This window comes from Podarcis erhardii (assembly GCF_964252035.2).
Source record: "Podarcis erhardii genome assembly, chromosome: 8".
Lineage (NCBI taxonomy): Eukaryota > Metazoa > Chordata > Lepidosauria > Squamata > Lacertidae > Podarcis > Podarcis erhardii.
The window spans coordinates 36,096,791-36,115,822 of record NC_138499.1 but is presented as its reverse complement, the minus strand read 5'-3'; the positions used below and the strand labels follow the sequence as shown (position 1 = coordinate 36,115,822).

The 19,032-nt window shown below is 40.2% G+C and overlaps 1 protein-coding gene across 1 annotated transcript in view; it reads right to left on the bottom strand.

Annotated features, from left to right (window-relative positions):
- Positions 1-6,059: 6,059 nt before the first annotated feature.
- CYP7B1 (cytochrome P450 family 7 subfamily B member 1) overlaps positions 6,060-19,032 on the bottom strand; it is a 113,816-nt gene continuing 100,843 nt past the window's right edge. Inside the window, exons 4-6 of the mRNA XM_081874408.1 lie at positions 18,796-19,002; positions 11,066-11,244; positions 6,060-6,771 (exon numbers count right to left, since the gene is read on the bottom strand). Of these exons, the coding sequence (XP_081730534.1) occupies positions 6,484-6,771; positions 11,066-11,244; positions 18,796-19,002 (674 nt within the window). The 3' untranslated portion in view covers positions 6,060-6,483. The remainder of the gene's footprint in view (positions 6,772-11,065; positions 11,245-18,795; positions 19,003-19,032) is intronic.

The following is a 19,032-nucleotide window of genomic DNA, read 5'->3' as shown; positions in this document are numbered from 1 at the left end:
GGCCAAAAGGGCAGCTCTCTTCGTTGCCGTTGCTCTTCCGAACTTCCCCCCTCTAGGCTTCGCGTTCAGCTCCCACTTTGCAAAGCGCAGGGGATAACATTTTCGTTCTTGCAACGATGGGTCTATTTCCTTCTCTCTCGGGCCCCGTCCTCTAATAAATAACTCTGCTCTAGCAGGCTTAAAACGTGGGACACCGACTCTCCCCCCCCCCCCCCGCGACGACCCCCAAGTTCCTTGCACCGGATTAAGCACAGCTGATTCCAATGGAATTCATGTCTAAACCTAAAGGAAAGGAAACCCCAACACTTAAGGAGCCACACTAGCTTCCCAGTCCAGGCCAGCTACGCTCTCCTTTACTTCGGTGGGTTGGAAATGGTCACTGTATATTTTACTTTACTTTCTTGTCCCCACAGCCTTAGTTCTTGCATTGTTTTGCAAACTCCATTGACGCTCGCTGCCAAAAGCCAAAGTCTTAGAATCGTGACGTTACTGAAATCAGGACGACTAGTAACCAGGTTCAGGCTAAGGACCGCAACTGAACTTGGTTAGGGTGGTAGTAAAGGAAGAGGTGGCGAAGTGTAAGCCAGCTGGCAGGGGTTACCTCTCCATAACAATTTACCAGAGATCAGCTCAATTGCAAAGTGCCATTAGGAGAAAGCGTCTCCTAATGGGCTTAGCTTTCCTTATAAACGCCCTGCCTTGGAAGGAGTTAAATCCCCCCCTCCCCTCAATAGCCCTACGGTTGCCCTTGTCGGCTCAACACGATTCAGAGCTGTGCAGTAAAATAGCAAGTAAATTTATGATGTGTTCCAAGCACTTTTATTGCTGCATTTTAAAATTCATATATACACACACACATATAAGAACTAAGATGTGTGAATAATTTGAAATGGTAGATGGCAGGGGGAAATGGTTTAGCTGAAAGGGAAGCATGTCTCATGTAATTGTTTAAAATGTTTAAAAACACATTTCTTAAAAGGTCACAAAAATTAAGCAAGTTGGAGGCTGCAATTCTGTGCTCGCTCGCTGGAGAGCCAGACACATTGAGCTCCATAGGATTTACTTCTGAGGAAAAGGACATAGAATTGGGCTGTAGATTTGCTAGTCACCTGTCAACCAAATATTAAGAAAGGATCAAGCACTTAAGAGCTATTTTGTTATTGGGGTTATGACAATAGGGTCCTTTTGGCGGGGCAGGGGAAGTATTTCCTACTATTGTCTTTTTAACTCACCCACTCCTCATTCATGTCAGTTTTTATATTTTAGGAATTCAGGGATAACATTCCGGAAGGTCAAGTCTGTTAAAATTATTCCATGCTACTAAATAAAAGCGGTATGTTTTGGAATGACTGGCAATGTATCTTAATATTTCAGTATACAACAATACGCAAAGTGTTGGAGAAAAATAGAACCACAATTAGCTTATATAACTGGAAAAGATGCTATACCTTGAGATGCAAGTGCTGTTTTGCTACCCAGAAATTTCTAGGAGTAAATTATCTTTTAACTATTAGTTCCTAGAATTGAGAGTAAATTTATCAGAATGTTGCATTGCAAGTTATGACATTTCCTCTATAAAAAGGAGACAGGGAAGCATTGCTGAAACTCTCATAAAGGTTATTAAGACTCTTTCACTTTACATTTTAAACAAATCATACATGTCGGTTCCGTATATAAGTCACTTTTAGGAATTAACTGTGGGCAAATTGATGGTGTTGTGTGGGTATTAGGGTAGTTCATAAGGCAAGAAATAACAAAAGTATTGACTTCCTGTCTACTTGAGATTAAAACAGCAATTATTTGGTGAAGTGATAAGAGCAAGTGCTGAAAATATATCACCCATAGTGGTATAATATACTTACTAATCTGTATCTGACAGCATGGGCTTTCTCACCCCTATTCCAGTAAGGAGGCTAAGCATCTACACCCATTTTAAAATAGATTGACATTCTAAATTAGAACTGTGGTTTCAAAATACATTTCTTTCATGTACTTGCACTACAAGTTAGAAATGAAGTTTAATTTTTAGGAACTACAAAATATGCAGGCACAAATAGATCTGCTATCATAGAGACCAGATTAATGTTTGAACATACAGAGACTTCACAATGAAAGATGTGATCCATAGTAAAATATTGATAGAATTGTTTTAATATGATTGCCTAATTATGACCACATTGCCTCCTCCATATTTTTACCCAGTCATTCCTAGCATAGAATAAATGGTAAGCTAGAAATTATAAAGCCTTTAAAAAGTGAAAAAATGATTTACCTGCGTGTATGACACATTTGACGGATGCTTATGTAAAGCCATCATTTTGAGGGAAATATGCTATAACTAGGAAACTTCCAACTCTTAAATATAAATGCACCCAGTGTCAATATTTTATTTGTAGTATTGTAACCTATTTAGACCTTTAGTTTCAGTGAATGAAAGTAAAGCTATCTCGCACATATCATATAATTTACTATACTTTGTATACATAATGTCAAGGCAAATATTAGCTATGGATATCATACAGGGAAATTACTATTATGTTTATTTCTGCCTTGGCTGTATGATTTGGATCTTGGCTGTATGATTAGGACCAAAATACCTTGATTGTGTGAATAGGACCAAAATGTGCAGTTTATTTCATGTTTTAGTATAAAGTTACAGTGGTAGCTTAATGACTTGCTTAGTACTAAATGATTTTCAAAATGTAAGTCCATTTATTAAATGTTGCAAAGTTATGCATGCTGTTTGGCCACCAAATAATTTTTCTGTCAACTCACCAGGCATGCACAAATGGTGTATTTTTAAATGGCTCAGTGATATCTAGTCCTGCGTGCCTTGATCAGTAAAGGGTATATTTTATTACGGAGGTCACAAGATTACAGGCATGGGAGAGATTATGGAATGGCTCATCAATAGCTGGATTCTCACCATTTATTGTATGAGGCTACTTGGATTGAAGTAATCAGTCTATTAAAGTCAATGGGATTAAGCAGGCTGGAATCAGAACTATTCCCAACTGAATTAGTTTGTGGATTGTACAGGTATATATGTATACTTATAAGAACTGCAAGTAAATGTTATTTTTTCATTTTACTGACTAATATGGCAGAATGTAACACATGTACCATCAACAGCAAAATGTCCACAGGTAAAGGATGCAGAAAGATTACCTTTATATTGAAGTGATCCCTGGAAGGCAGAAGGCAGAAGGACATACTGAGATTTCTCTAAGTGGAAGATAGTTCAGCCAGCAGCCTTTGAACCTGCTCCTCCACCCAAACGGAGTACTTTTTTCTCATCCAAGGGCATACCAGTTTTTTCAATCTCCTCCTTACATCATATTCTCAGGGTAATTCACAAACATGCAGCAAAATGATGGCCTCCAGCCATTTTCGGACTACAACTCCCATCTTTCCTCGCTAGCAGGAACAGTGGTCAGGGATGGTGGGAATTGTAGTCCAAATACAGCTGGAGACCCAAGTTTGGGAAACCATGTGCTAGAGTATGATCACCATCACCCCTGCCTCCAGAAACTGGTTATATTTCCTGCTATCTGCCTATATATTGACACATTAATAGTGGTATGGAGGAATTGATCAGTTAGCTGGCATTTTAAAATAGATAATTAGCATCTCAGATGTGTATGTCAGTTTCAGCCTAGTTTGTCAGAAATGTCATGATACAAATGAAAAGTAAAATCAAATGGTATTGTTTAGAAATGCCGGTTTGTGATGGGGTCTATTAATGGCACAACAGTTAATAATAATGAGGCAAATTTTTATGAGGTCAGAGATACTTTATTAGTAGAAAAAATAGTAGATCATTGATTGATTTGAAGATTTGATACAACTTATGTCAGTTTGTAAGAACATCCTGGTAGGGATGTGGCAAACATAAACACATAAAACTCTAGGAAGATGCAGTCAAAGGAAGGCACTATTGAGTCCAATGAAAACAAGGCAAAGCATTTATTTCCTACATTCTCCTACTGAAATAAATTACTTAATACGTACTCTGCATTTTGTGCCTCTCAGTTTCATAAGACCAAGCAAATATTCCAAAATAAGTTTGCGCTGTAATCCTATGCTCTCATATCTGGGAGTAAGTCCTGTTAAACACAGTGGGTCTCCAGAGTCGAGGTGCTTACAGTTATATTGCCTATGAAAAATTTTAGGACAACTGTTTTGTTAGCATCTGTACATGCTTACTGTTTCAAAAAGTTTTACTTTACCTTACAGCGGACTTCTTGATTTTTGTGAATGCTCGAGGGAATGTTCATAATAATACATTTCTGTCATTTAGCTTCATTGCTCTGTAAGGCTGGCAGATGTTCACCAGGAATGTGTTCCTGTATCCTTAAGAGAACACATATGCCAGGGAGTAGGGAACCCCCTCCCCCAAATCTCCTGTCATGAAACTCCTCTCCCATACCACCCCTTCATTCTGACAGGCTCTTGCCGTGAACTGGCTGCCATGGGAAAAAAACAGAAGACCAGTCCTGGAATTTAAGTTACAGAGAAAAGTTGCTGAAAGAATTTCCACAAACTTAGTAATTCATGAGCTGGTAAAGTGGTAGCAGTTATAAAAATACAAGACTCAGCCATAAGCACTTCAGCAAAATCTATTTTGAGATCTGATGAGTCTATTCTGTAGGGTTGGGGCTCTGTCTAGCACTTCCCAGTATGTTCTATGCGCAGAGAGGGTTTGAATGGCAGCTGGGCACCTAGCAGCCAATTGTGCTTTGAGAGATCTCTTCTCTAGTTTTCATTTGCACATTTACAAATGCTCTCCTATTGGTTCCCACAGAGGCACTTCAGCTTCAGAACTGTGATTAATCTGATGTATGCTTTGCCTTTGACAAAGTGCCATAACATCCTATCATATTATATTCCAACTCGTGATATTTAAAATTCAAAATCCTAAAAGCACAGCATGAATCAAAATATGGGTTGTGCTGAAAACAAATACCTGCTTTCATTTTTCACAGTTGCTAACAAAAAGGATGCCAAAGAAGGATTGATCATAACTCTAGTAAGAGACATCTTACAGCCCACACTGACACAACAATGTCTGTGCTCAACATAGTAGGGTGAAACAGATGTGAGCTATTATTGGATATGTAGTGGTAGAACTTATTTGTCCATAGACTTACAACACCATCAGTGTCTAATATGATCAAGAAAGTTATATGAAAAAAGCAAAGCCTATTTCAAAGTGCAAGCGTCTCAAAAGCCACAGATGGATTTTCCATCAATTCAGAAGTTCCCCAATCTTGTGCTGAAGATTGTTTTTTAGACAACAGTTTCTAATGTTACTCCCCACAAGGAAGAGTTGTTGGAGATGGTTCCAAGTTAAAACTTAGCTCCTCCTGCAAGCTGATGTAGCTGCATTGAATGGGCAGGTTAAAGGGGGGAGAGAAGGTCTGCATAGTAAGAACTGTGTGTGTCCTGCACCAAATGTCTGTGAAGGCACTATGATGAATCAGTTCTGAGTTTAAATTTAGTGGATATGCACTTAGTATAGTTCTGTTTCCATAAGGGCAGGGTATCACAATCGTTTTTTTTAGTTTCACACAATATTTTTATGTTCTGGTTATGCATTTACAAAGAGAAATGTTATGAATGAGTTGGACAATCATATATATATATATATATATATATATATATATATATATATATAAACACTGCCCCCAAATATTTGGAGTAAAGCAAAACGAAACCCTCAGTCCCTCCACTATATTAATTTCCAACTAGAAAAGTGCTCAAAATCCCAAATGAGATTCTATGTGAATTTGATTCTTTGATGAATTTGTGGAAAAGGACTGAATGGGCATTAGAAGCAAGTTTTGTTGATGTTGAGTAGTGTTCTTACGGAAAATAGTAAAGGTAAAGGGACCCCTGACCATTAGGTCCAGTCGTGACCGACTCTGGGGTTGCAGCGCTCATCCCGCTTTATTGGCCGAGGGAGCTGGCGTACAGCTTCCGGGTCATTGGCCAGCATGACTAAGCAGCTTCTGGTGAACCAGAGCAGCACACAGAAATGCCGTTTACCTTCTCGCCGGAGCGAAACCTATTTATCTACTTGCACTTTGACGGTCTTAGTGCCAAAATAAGAGAGACTTTTGTGGAAGAGGCAGACAAAGGTACTTTGCCAGCCCAAGCAGCTATACCACACAATTCAATAACTGTGCCTTCTGATCTCCTGCACTTCCATACAGCATGTACATTAGGAGCTGTACTACAAAAAAAGTAGCCACACTGAGGGCACTGATGCAGATAGAAAACTTGCAGAAATAGAATATTTCACCCATCCCATCAAAAGTTTAACTTAAAATGGCAGCAATATGAATTTTTTTTAATCAAAATGTGGCAAGCCTCCCTCACCCACAGTTGTAAGGACACCAGAAAGATATGGCAACCATAGTGCAAAAAGACAGAACAAAACCTGAGTAAGTTATTTGTAATGTTGGAAACTGTATTAGAGTATTAATTTCTTAGTTTGTAACGAAAGGCAATGTCAGTGTCTGGCAAGAGTATACCAAGACCTATTCTACTCTTGTCTTGTCCAACTTGCTTTTCTTTTGTTATTTCCACATCAAAATATGTCAACAATAAAACCAAGAACAGCTTAATTTCATTCATTGCAAAGAACCTGCCAGGACACTTGCTGATTCCAGAGCCAAAAGGCATCAGAAAGTATTTCAGCTTCCTTCCCTGTTTGTAGAAGGTGGTTTTCTTCTTGCCATCCTCTACGTAACGATCAAATTTATACTTCTGAAAAATAGAGAATGTGAGCATTAATATAGTTGTATAAATATAGTGATTACAACGATGTCAAGGTTGATCTGAAAAGCAAAAAAGAATAGGCAGTGGATTTCTTTTTTATATGTGCTACTTCTAGAAGGCAAGGTGGTACCTCTGTCTTAAGCACTGTGAAAATGCTCTGGGGAGACAGCTATGAGTTCAACTCTGGAATCACATCCAGAGGCTGCACATTTTGCCATATTACTTTCCCCACATAGCTTAGACTCAACTCATGCGCTTTTGTTTCCCAGAATGCGGTCAACACAAGTTGACTCTTACTGACTTTGCTCCTTCTGATCTTGAGTTGAGTGCACACAAACAGTTGATGACAAGCTACATCCAGTGGCATAACTAGCCACTCAGGTGCCCAGTGCAGCGCACGTGCCCTGTAGCCGGGGACGGGGCGAGCCGCCCATGGGGGTGGGGCCCGCTGTGTGGAGCCTCTCTGCCGCCTCCCCCTCAGCTGTAGGGTGGCTCAGGGAGAGGCGGTGGGCAGATGCAAGCCCCACACTGCTGTTTCAGGCAGCACAGAGCCTGCATGTGCCCAAGCCACCACGTCACTCCCAGGAGAGACGCATGGCTCGGGCAAGCTGCAGGCCCCGTGGTAAGTGTAGGCCCCTGTGGTGTGGTGCCCAGTGCCAGCCGCGTTTCGTTACATTTGTTGACTGAACTAAAAAGTTTCATGAGCCCATTTAAAAAACAACAACTCATTTTGTCATTTTGTCACACACACACCCCCAGTGATGACATCCGGCATGGCCCGCAACTTCCCGCACCCGCCTTCCTCCGCCACCGGCTACATCCTTTCATTTTTCCAACACAACCCTATGCATATCATTCCATAATTAAGCTGAATAGGACTTTCAGGAATGTGTGTATAGGACTGCAGCCCTAGTACACTATTTATAGGCTGCATTAGTCCATTCATGACAAACGATGTTGGGCAGAAAGGCTATTGAACTGTGATGATCCTCGTTTTGTCAGATCCTTTCCAGAACTAAAAACTATGATTAGTATTCCAAAACTTATAATACATCCTTATAATAAAAAAGGAGAATTGACTCTACTTCATGTCACTAATTAGAATTCATTTTACATGAAACGATGGAACATAATACCCAAAGAAGTAATGGAAAACAATTACAATAGCTGTGCAACCCTGTAAACACACATGTGTCCACAGACAAGAATTTTTGTGTGAAAAGGGTGTATTGTGAGTCTTGAAGTGTCTCTCTGTGAAGCAGCTAGGAAAATCCAAAGTGGGGACTTATTTCCCCTCAACAATCCAAGTTAGTTAATTTTAAATTAGAAAAGTAGTTACTGCAAAATTAGAAAAAAGGTCCAACAATTAAGGATTGGGGTGGAATAACATTGAGCATAAGGAACTCTGAGACTTTTGCCCAAATTAAGTAAAGGCTAGTACCTCTTTAGTGGAGAACTAAGTAACTTTCATGTTAAATAATCAGGAAGCAAAGTGGTAATCACAAATTATCAGAGACAGGACACAGAAGGAAGTTGACTTCTCTAGCTCCTTATGTCAGCGCCAGTTTGTGTGAAAAATGAGCTGCTGTAAATATATATAAAAGTAATAGCCCAGATTGAAGCACCATATTTCCCTCTATTGGAGCCTAAAGCCTACAAATACTCAATGGCTCTAGTCTGATCTCCATTTGTCTTGTTTTCTGGAACCTAATTTAAAGCAATTAAAGAATTAAAGAATAATTCAAATTTGATTGATGATACACAAATTCAACCTAAGCAGAAGTGGCAATGGTGTACCCCATCATAGTGGCTCTTACAGTAGAAGCTTTGAGAGATTTTTTTTAAAAAATGTAAACAATGCATATCCTTCAAGATGTTCTGGAAGATGGAGACTTCCTCTGTCAAGGAAGTGCTTCTTTACTGAGGAAAGTCAAATTACAATTGCAATAAGCACTATATTTGTTTATTTATTATCAATTTTCAATTGTACTCACAGCTAGCTTTGTGGGTTTATCCAGAGTTTGTCTCCAGGCTGCTGAAGCTGCTGCTGCCATGTTTCCCAGGGACAGATTTGCAAATCCGGCAACTGTCCCCGGGAACTGGGGACATCTGGTAACCCTACCTTATACCTGCTGTGCAGGGCTGGATTTAGGTTTGATGAGACCCTAAGCTACTGAAGGTAATGGGGTCCTTTATATGTCCAGCTGTCAACATCAAATTGTCACTTTTTTGTGCTGAATATATGCTGTATGGTAATTTATGGACCTAATAAGTATCTAAAGCCATTTGCACATAACAAAATATGTATTTTATCAAAGCAGGTGGGGCCCATTACTTACATCATAGGAGCCTACACAACACAAACCACTGTTGCTGTATGTAGGTTTTATTTTATTTGTTTTTTATCTTCTATTTTGGAAATGTAGATCCAGTTTTTTCCCCTTTAATTTTTTGGGGAGTCCCCAAGAGAGTGGTGCCCTAAGCTATAGCTTGTTTAGCTTATATGTAAATCCGGCACTGCTGCTGTGTGAATAAAGTTGACTGTTTTGTTATAAGGTCTGTTGCTTGGACAAAATGGATCATTTAGTGTGGCAGAATGTGCTCTGAAACTTCTGCCTATTGACACCAAGCAGGTGCCTTCACTGTACAGTCGTACCTTGGCTCCCAAACGCCACAAACCCGGAAATGAGTGTTCTGGTTTGCAAACTATTGGCTTCCTGCAGCCAATCAGAAGCCACGCTTTGGTTTCCGAATGTTGTGGAAGTTGAACGGATTTCTGGAACGGATTCTGTTTGACTTCCAAGGTACGGCTGTACTCTTTTTGGTACCTGCTGACAACATTTTTGTTTAGACAAGCCTCCCCAGACATGTAGAAGGTGGATGCATTTTATTACAGTATCTGTTTTTATTTTATTGCTGATTTTAACATTTGAATGTCTCAAAGTGTTCTTTTTCCCCTGATAATTTTATTGTTTGATTTTCTTTGTATACCAGTTCAAGGTGGTTTTTGTTTTTACAGTTAAGCTGTGTCTTAATTTTATGAAATAAATAAATAAATAAGTGTTAAGTAATGCTATGCTCATATGCCATAACTAGTGTGATTGCAGACTCAGTCAAAAAGCCACACAGAGGCAGTAGTACAAATGTAAGAAGGGCTTTTTCTGCCTTCTGAGTTTAAGCAGGAACAATGGTGGAAAATAATAATAATTTAGTTACCATATTAAAACACATTAAAAACATTTTGAAACAATTTACAATGCTTGTTTTCAGATCAAAGACCTGTGATATTCTGTGTGATGCCACAAGTAAAATTTCCCCAGATAATCCAAGTGATTTTACAAGTCTATACAGTGACAGGCAGTCTTTCAAGTAACCTGGTGCCAAGTTGTTTAGGGTTTTACATGTTAGTATAGTGTATATAATCAGTTATTTTATGTATCATAAAGGAAAAAAGCTCTTCAGAGTCATACATGACATATGTAAATCCACAGTAGTCATTTCATGGCTTTGTTTGTTTAATAAATACATAAATCTTTATTTGCTTGTGGCCATCTTCCTCCAACTAGCAAGAATTTCTCAGTCAAAATCTAGGGAACGTGACTATGCAATTTGCATGCAGGTGATGAACTTCTGGAGCTGTATTAAGGCTCAGCTAGGGTGGATTAATTTCCAGCCTTTGATATTCATTAACTTTTGCTTCAGATGGGGGAAAAATACAAGGAGATGACACAATTACCCTCAAAGCTTCACTGCCGAGCAACAGCTTTACAATCTTGAGTTCACAACGCCATACTAATTGACCACTAAAGGGCCAATCCCTATAAAGAGAGGTGAAAAAGCATAAGGCTCAAGAAGACACCGCTATTATAGGGGCTTTAGAGAGTCAATGATGCTTTGGGGGCACTTAGCTAAATGGCCCACATTATTTGCTCTTTAAGCCACCTTCTATTATCCAGCCTTCTTTGGGCATCCAATGATCCACTTCCAAACAAAGCCTACATTTAGCCTCAAGTTTATGTTAGTCAAGGCACAATTGTCAGTTTCTCTCAAAGGGGTAGCAGTCACCCTCATCACCATATTTCTCTCTTCAGGCCAAGAATGCTTTGACCTGAAGGCACCTTGAAAAGATCTGAAAGTAGGAAGATTTGTTCCACAAGAAGGAACAGCACTCTCCACCCCCCACCCCGCTTTCTTCTTCTTTTTTAAAGCTCTCTATATTACAAAATGCCTGGCTGCTGAAATGTGCCTGAAGTGGTATGTCTAATAGCAGCTGAATGTTTACCTTGGGATCTTCGTAGACCTCGGGGTCCATGTGCAGAATTGGAGGATAAATTGCTACCAAATCTCCTTTTCTCAAGCTGACTTCCTGGTTCCCTTCAAGCTTGAGAATAAAATCTTCGCTGGCGATGCGGATGTTTGTGGAAGATGAGCAAAATCGGAAACTCTCGTTGATAGCACTTTCTGAATATAAATAAAGGGGAATTTGGGGGTGGGGGAGAGAGAAAGAACCCCAAAGCATTAAAGATATAGAAGGAGATTGGAAGTTATAAGCTGCTACAGCTGCCAAAATTCGACAGGTCTACTAGAGCAGGCTGGCAAAGAAAGCAGAGTGTGTGTGTGTGTGTGTGTGTGTGTGTGTGTGTGTTAAAAAGAGGTAATAAACTTTCCCAGAGGGCTAGAGAAGAAGCTAAGCACTTCTGAACTTTTAAATATAATCTTTCCCGATAGAGTCAATGAATTTACTTAGGCTCTAGGCAGTGCAGTGGGTTTTGGGTGGAAAAACCATTATTTGGGCATCATGTTGAAAACGCCACAATCAAAAGAGATGAATGCTTTTATGCATTTCCATACATTTCAGGGATTGGGAACAAATACCAGGCATAGCTTCAATGGCTCTGTTCTGCCTGTTTTTTGTTTTGTTTTTTTAAAAAAACACACAACCATGCAAGACTGCAGCCATGCATTACAAAACCATCTACTTGAATAACCCTACAGTCATATGCAAGGCAAGAATATTGGGAATTAAGGAACCCTTCATAATATCTACTGCTGGCTGAGCAAATTCAAATTAGGTGTGGAGCTTTGACAAGTTAATGGGGGGAAGCCCATATACAGCACAACGTTTTGACACAAATCCCAAACCTTTTTCCAGAAGCCCACCTTAACTTGGAAGGCTCTAGAAGGCAAATGTCCTTGCTTTCCCAGTGGCCTTCACCTCTTGCTCCTAGCACGACAGATTTTATGGCTAATTTCCGGCAATTTATCCTGGCAGTTTGAGGAGGAATTCCTTTGGGAATAATATGCATAATTTGCATAAATCATTCTGATAGCATGCATACCAGCATGTAGCTGCTGTCTGGGCCTGCATCTCTGACTTTATAATCAAAACTGACTATCTTTCCACCAGCGAGGCTGGACGCCGTAATAGGCGGCATGACTCCTTCAAGTCATCAGTGTGAAAATTAATATTTACAAAAAAAAAAAAATAACCCTATGAAAAGCCCCAAAGCAGAGCTTCCCTCTCACCAAAGATTCAATAGATGGTTGCTTTCATTTTTTTATTTGGAATATATGAGAAACCTAAGTGGTATGTGAAGCCCTGTGACCTATCCCCTCACTTAGCTTACTAGAGATGGTAGACCCCAACAGCTAGTTTACTAGAGAGAGTAGCATCCCCAGCATGGAAACATCTGAAAAAGATAATAACAAACGTTCTTTCACTAAAAATTAAATCTGTTGCAGGGCGCATAGCAAATAAAGTGGCCTTGGATGCTTTCTCGCAGGAGTTTTTTCCTTAAGCGTGCATTTGTCTAAAGAAATGAGGCTGCGGTCAGCTCTGTGTGGCCAGCGCCGTGATTCAATGTGACGTACTGTGAGGCTGTGCATATTCTTTTGGACTGCCTTCGTTACTATAATCAGGGAGAGTCAAATCGGCTTGTTGGTGACGAAGCCAGAAAAGAACTCTGGTTCCAGAACACGGCCTCTACTGCAGATAGCCACAAGGCACCTGACACGATAGATTTCAACTGGCAGCACTCTGGCAACAAAAAACTTTACGCAGTACAAAGGAAAAAAGGTCCAGACTCCACTCCTCGGCTGCCTCCCGCCGAGGAAATGCGAAGCCAAATAACACCCTTTTAAGTCGGCAGTGTGGAAATGGTAGCTGACATACGTAACGCCATTGTGCGCTGATGGATCCAAACCGGTGGGAGGGGAATGAAGAAAGCACAGTGGTGACAACAACAGCCGTAGCAGCAGCGAACGAGCAAAACACAGCGAAAGTGCCGCCACTAAAATAGGTTTATGCTGAGTAGCACAAGCAACACAGCCATGTCAGGTTGGCCGACATGCTCCCAGGAAGTATGGCAAGTCGTGTTGCCCATTGCAGTATCGCAAATGACAATTGGGCAAGCACATCCGATGCGGGAGCTAATCACAATAATGGAGCTCAGAGTGTGGCTTAGTGGTCAGATCATAAATGACAAATCTGTTTTACCTTCCAGGACCAGCTATGTGGGGGAAGGCGAGCTTGGCTCTAGCTCTGAGCGATCATGCCGATAATCCTTAGATGACAAAAGTAATGAGTCACATTATGATCAACAAAGGAGGATGGAGCCTGTGTGGCTCTGCGGCAGCCTACCATTAAAATAAACAAACAAAAAGGACGTTTGTTTCAACATTTCACCCCCCCCCTAAAACCCCTTCCCCGATAGCCTCTGTACGGATGCCCAAAATCCACATCAAGAAGAATGACAACTGGATGATAAAACTGCAGTCTGTACTTGCTGTTGTCATACTTCAGTAGCCACAAGCCAGTGCTCCTGTCAGACCAGCTGGGTAGCTGGGGAGGTCTTCCATTCTGCACCATGAGGTACAGTAAATTATCCAGCACGGTAGAGCAACATCTGTTTCTGTGCTAGTGCCGAACAAACAAGGCAATTTAAAGCATACCAAGGGATAACCAAGCAGCAAATGAACATGACCCTCGTTTTTCCCCCTTCCTACACGCGCGCACACACAAGATGCCGAAACTTTCAATGCTCACAAAAAGGGGTTTTCAGGAAAGTCGACATTTTCTATGCACTGAGAGACCACAGGCACCTCACAGTATTTTTGGATTTTTCCCACTTGCATCTCCCCCCAAACTCCGCTCACTCTTATATACTCTTTCAATTTCACCCTGGATCTTTTTTTAAAAGTTGAAGCCGTTTCAATATACTTATAAATATTCAGTCTTTAAACCTAATTTGCTATACTTAGTTCACATGCCTTCAAGCATTTGTCTTCCAATTTCCACTGAATAAATGCGTACTAATGAGAAATAGAGCAAGCTGCTGAGGCAAAGCTGGGCGACTTGCGCCTGGCCTGCCACCAGCTTGTGATAGGCAGGCAAATTGAGTTAAAATGAAAAGTCTTGTCAGCTGAAATACAACACGGTAGCCAAACAGCAAGCTGTCAATCATCCAGCCAAAACAAGGGACTGCAGGTAATAAAAGGTCATTGTGAATCATTAGTGCATTTGGCTTTTGTAAGCAAGTTAATTTTAATTAAACATGATCTAGATCTGTAACTGTTTAATAATAACAATAATAAACCTTACAGTACACAATGGATAGTTAATTTTATACTAAGCATTCTGCAGGTAAATAGGAGGACCCTATACGTATCAGGAGTGGCATGGAAGAAAAAAAGTTGTCAGGGTCTGCAGATATTCTAGATAGGTATTTTGTTCATCCAGGGTGATGTGACTACATAATGTCTAGAGAAAGAAGTGATTCTGTAGCTGAGAACGGGAAAACCCTAAGTACATTATAGCATACAGATATATCCCCATAACATGTCCATTCAGTCTTTTGGAAGTGTTTGCACCCTGACATACCAGCTGGTTTTTGCTCTGCTACATCTTGCTGAAAATAAAGTCATTATTGAAGTAGTTCTCTTTTTTTGTTGGAAATGCCTGGAACGCAATAATGCTCCAGGGAAAGAATAATTCACAATAGGAATGTATGCAGCAATTAAAATTTATGCAAATAAAACATGACCCAAGCTAAATGCACAGTGATGAGGCATAACTGTTTAATCTGTTTTGCTTCCTTAAATCTTGGTGGTAGTTGTAAAAAAAAAAAGACCATTTCTGTGTATCAGTTTCTAAATTAAAGCTCTGCAGCAAGTCATAGTGGCCAATAATATATGTCACTGGGAATGCAAAAATCATTGTCTGATTTCTTTGCAAAAGAACATGTAGCACCAAAAAAGTTGATTGGAGAGTTATGGAGATCCCTGAGGGAAGAAATGTAAGCTAGCAAATGGGATCTGGTGAAGTAATATTTTCCTGACACTTTTAATTCTGTGATAAAGCTGGCTACAGCGATTCCTAAGAAAGAAGGTTACCAGCACCTGAAATATTTCTCCTGATCTGCTTCAAGAATATATGTTATTTATATCAAGAAGTACCCGTATTTTTCGCTCTATAAGACGCACCAGACCACAAGACGCACCTAGTTATTGGAGGAGGAAAACAAGAAAGAAAATATTCTGAATTTCAGAAGCCAGAAGAGCAAGAGGAATCGCTGCGCAGTGAAAGCAGCAATCCCTCTTGCTGTTCTGGCTTCTGGGATAGCTGCGCAGCCTGCATTCGCTCCATAAGACGCACACACATTTCCCCTTACTTTTTAGGAGGGAAAAAGTGAGTCTTATAGAGCAAAAAATACGGTAATTCTGTAGTGGCTCTCAAGCAATTTAGAAACACTTGGGAGTAAATAATCAACCCATGTGGTGATTTGGTAGTTGACACACAGTGCTCCCCCCACAGCTCAGTGGTGAGCATGGATTCACCATCTTTTTAGTCATAGACTGTTATGTCTAGAGGGACGGAATGGAGATGAAGGAATCACAGCATGGAAAACCAAAAACAAAGGGCAAAAATGCTGTTTGGATTTTTTATATATACAGACAGGAACATGTATGTAAGGAGGATTGTTCTGATAGAGGAAAAGCTTTGACTGAAGAGTTGTACGGTGTTTCTAACTGTTTCTATAAATGGTTGCTTGTACACCACTTAAGAGATGGTCGTAATTAAGTGGTTTATGAATTGTGAAAAACAATGACAAATAATAATCTGTACTGTTTTACTGTTTATTTATAAAAAATATTTGGATACTGCTGTGTCCTTAAAAAAAATATCAAAGTGGTTTACAGCAATTAAAACATAAAACTATAAAATTTAAACCATTAAAAAGTTTGAAACAGACATGTTTTATATGGGATTCTATATGGAATTGCTTTAAGCTGCTTTTAATGGTTTTTACACTTTTCTTGTTTTATGGTTGTGGGTGTTTTATCATTGTATATGTCATTGTTGTGACCTGCCCTGGGAACGTCTGGTAAAGGGGAATTTGTGCATGGAGCGTCTTGCAAAATGATTTAGGCAGCAATACCTGAGGTCTCTACAAGTTCTTCTGCAAACAAAGCAAACCTGACTCTATTTGTATGATCAGGAACCTTGCTCCTGACTGTAGCTATACTGTGGAGAACAGAGGACTATCACTCATTAAGCTAGAGAAGCAAGATTGGTGTTATACAACTGCACTCATCTTAAGACACATACCCTTACACAGCAATTTGCATGTCCCAACAGTTATGCTTTATTTGATGCCAAAGGTCTTTGAATATAGAGAGGGTATATTACAAGTCCTGATGAGTAAAAGTATTAGATCACTTGCCCCATGATGTATCACCGCCCAGTCTCATTGCTTCCTCTCACATTTTTCACTCGTCTCCTCTTATAAATACAGTGGTACCTCGGGTTAAGAACTTAATTCGTTCTGGAGGTCCGTTCTTAACCTGAAACTGTTCTTAACCTGAAGCACCACTTTAGCTAATGGGGCTTCCCGCTGCTGCCGTGCGATTTCTATTCTCATCCTGAAGCAAAGTTCTTAGCCCGAGGTAATATTTCTGGGTTAGCAGAGTCTGTAACCTGAAGCGTATGTAACCTGAAGCATCTGTAACCTGAGGTACCACTGTATAGGCTGATTACACTCTGGATTTAGCCTTCATTAGCAGATTTCTTATAATCCTATGAACTTGCTCAAAATAATTTTATGTAAGCCCCCATATAAAGTATATTTTATCTTTAGCTAGTCAAATACTTAAGTAATAGCTGGGATAGCATTCCCCATCTTTACCAGAAGCAAAGAAGAAGCGTTTGTTTATTTATTTCAGGGCCAATACACTGTGGGAAAATCATTCCTTGAGGGCATGTTTTGAACAGCACTTCTCATCAAGTGCATAAAATATTATATTAGAGCCATTAAATCAAATCTTATTTGCATTGTAATAGAAAGCACAAACTATTTATTTATTAGAGTTAGCCTGTTTAGTATATATATTTAACAGGCTTACTCAAATAAATAAATAAACTGATTAACTCCTAAAAATAAAGCAAATGAGCTAATTCATAAAGAATAGCATAGAATGAGTGAGAAAGATGTAAACTTGTTGCTAAGTTGTCTCAGTCCAGAGGTGGCACTGAGTTGTGGAGTCAGCAAAGTATCCATGACCTTGGTTGATCCCACGGCTACAATACCAAGCATATTCCTACGCTACTTACCTGCAATTGGTTCTTTGAACCAATTCAAATACTTGGAATGGGACTGCACTACTTCAGAATGCAAGAGGTCAGCGGCGGAGGAAGCTGCTTGGGCGCCTGGCACGGCATGCCCAGGGGCAGGCCGAGCTGCTCATAGGGGCAGGATGAGGGCGGGGCGCACCGTGGGGCCTCCGGAGTCTGCCTGCCTCCTCCTACTCAACTGTCCTACAGCTGGGGGAGAGGCAGCGGGCAGACCGTTTGGGCAGTGCAGAGCCTATGTGCACCTAAGCGCCCAGGAGAGACGCGTGGCTTGGGCACGCTGCAGGCCCTGCTGTGAGTGCCGCCCGACATTTTGTCACCCTCCTCAGTGGTGACAACCAGGGTGGTCCACACCCACCGCACACCCCTTCCTCCGCCCCTGAAAGAGGTGACAGGAATTAGTCATTGAAAAGTGACCTGACAAAAAAAAACACAAAAAACCCTCCTTACTACTACTACTACTACTACTACTACTAATAATAATTTATTATTTGTACCCCGCCCATCTGGCTGGGCTTCCCCAGCTACTCTGGGTGGCTTCTAACAAAGATTAAAGATGCATTAAAATGTCACACATTAAAAACTTCCCTAAACAGACCTCCTGACCTAGTTTTGTGCATCGTAAACATGGGTTTTCACGTGCAGTGTGATTATACATATACATATATATATATATAATATTTCCATTGCATCACATTTCATGCTAATTATTTATTGCTTAAAGACAGATGAGGATTGTACATAATCCATTTCTATCTAGAAAAGCTACTAAGCAAAAAATCAAAACTAAAACCCTTCCCCTCCAAGTAAACATACTTTAAAAAATGGGAGGCTAGTCAAGTTTCCTCACACTCTGCACACACCTAATGTTTGTAAATAGCTATTTTTGTCCTGAAGATATTTCCTTCTCTTCCTGCTAAGCTTGCGGGCTGCCAGTCTGTGGCTCAGTTAGAAAACACACTTTCTTTTATGCCTTAAAAGCTATCATCATAAAATGTAAATGTATATTTTTGGGCTAAATTGATCGTTCCAAATACTTCTTTTCAATTTGTCTTCCCAGTATAGCACTGATGTCTCTGAAATGCATTACCACTTCAGCAGATGTTTAGAATCAAACTTCATGTGCATAAACTTTTGGTAAATAACTGCAAAGCTTTGATTCAGCCTTTTGCATACCTTGCCTAGTTAATTACCTGGGATTTTTATGTTTACATGCAGCAAGTGTATCTCCAGCTATAAACTACATAATTCATAATTGATGTAAATGGTTGTTATTATGTCAATTAAGCAGCTGTGTTCTCCACCTTCTCACTAAATAGAATGAGTGATAAACGGAGTTTACAGGGAAATACCTACTTTTCTTCAGGAGGGATAAAATAAATTACCTAGGTAGACCAGGTTGTCCAATTGTTCTCTGGTGAGGTGGATGCAGTTTCCAGGCTTCCTTTCTTGACCTGTTGACTGCAGCAAATGGTCAATTTCGTCACGCACCACTGCAAGAGCTTCTGGGTGCCGCAGAAGATAATACATGGCCCAGAATGTAGCTGGAATAGTGTTTCCTACAGAGGCCCACATGAAGGCAAAATGATGTGCTGGGAGAAAATAAGTGAAAAGGAAGATTA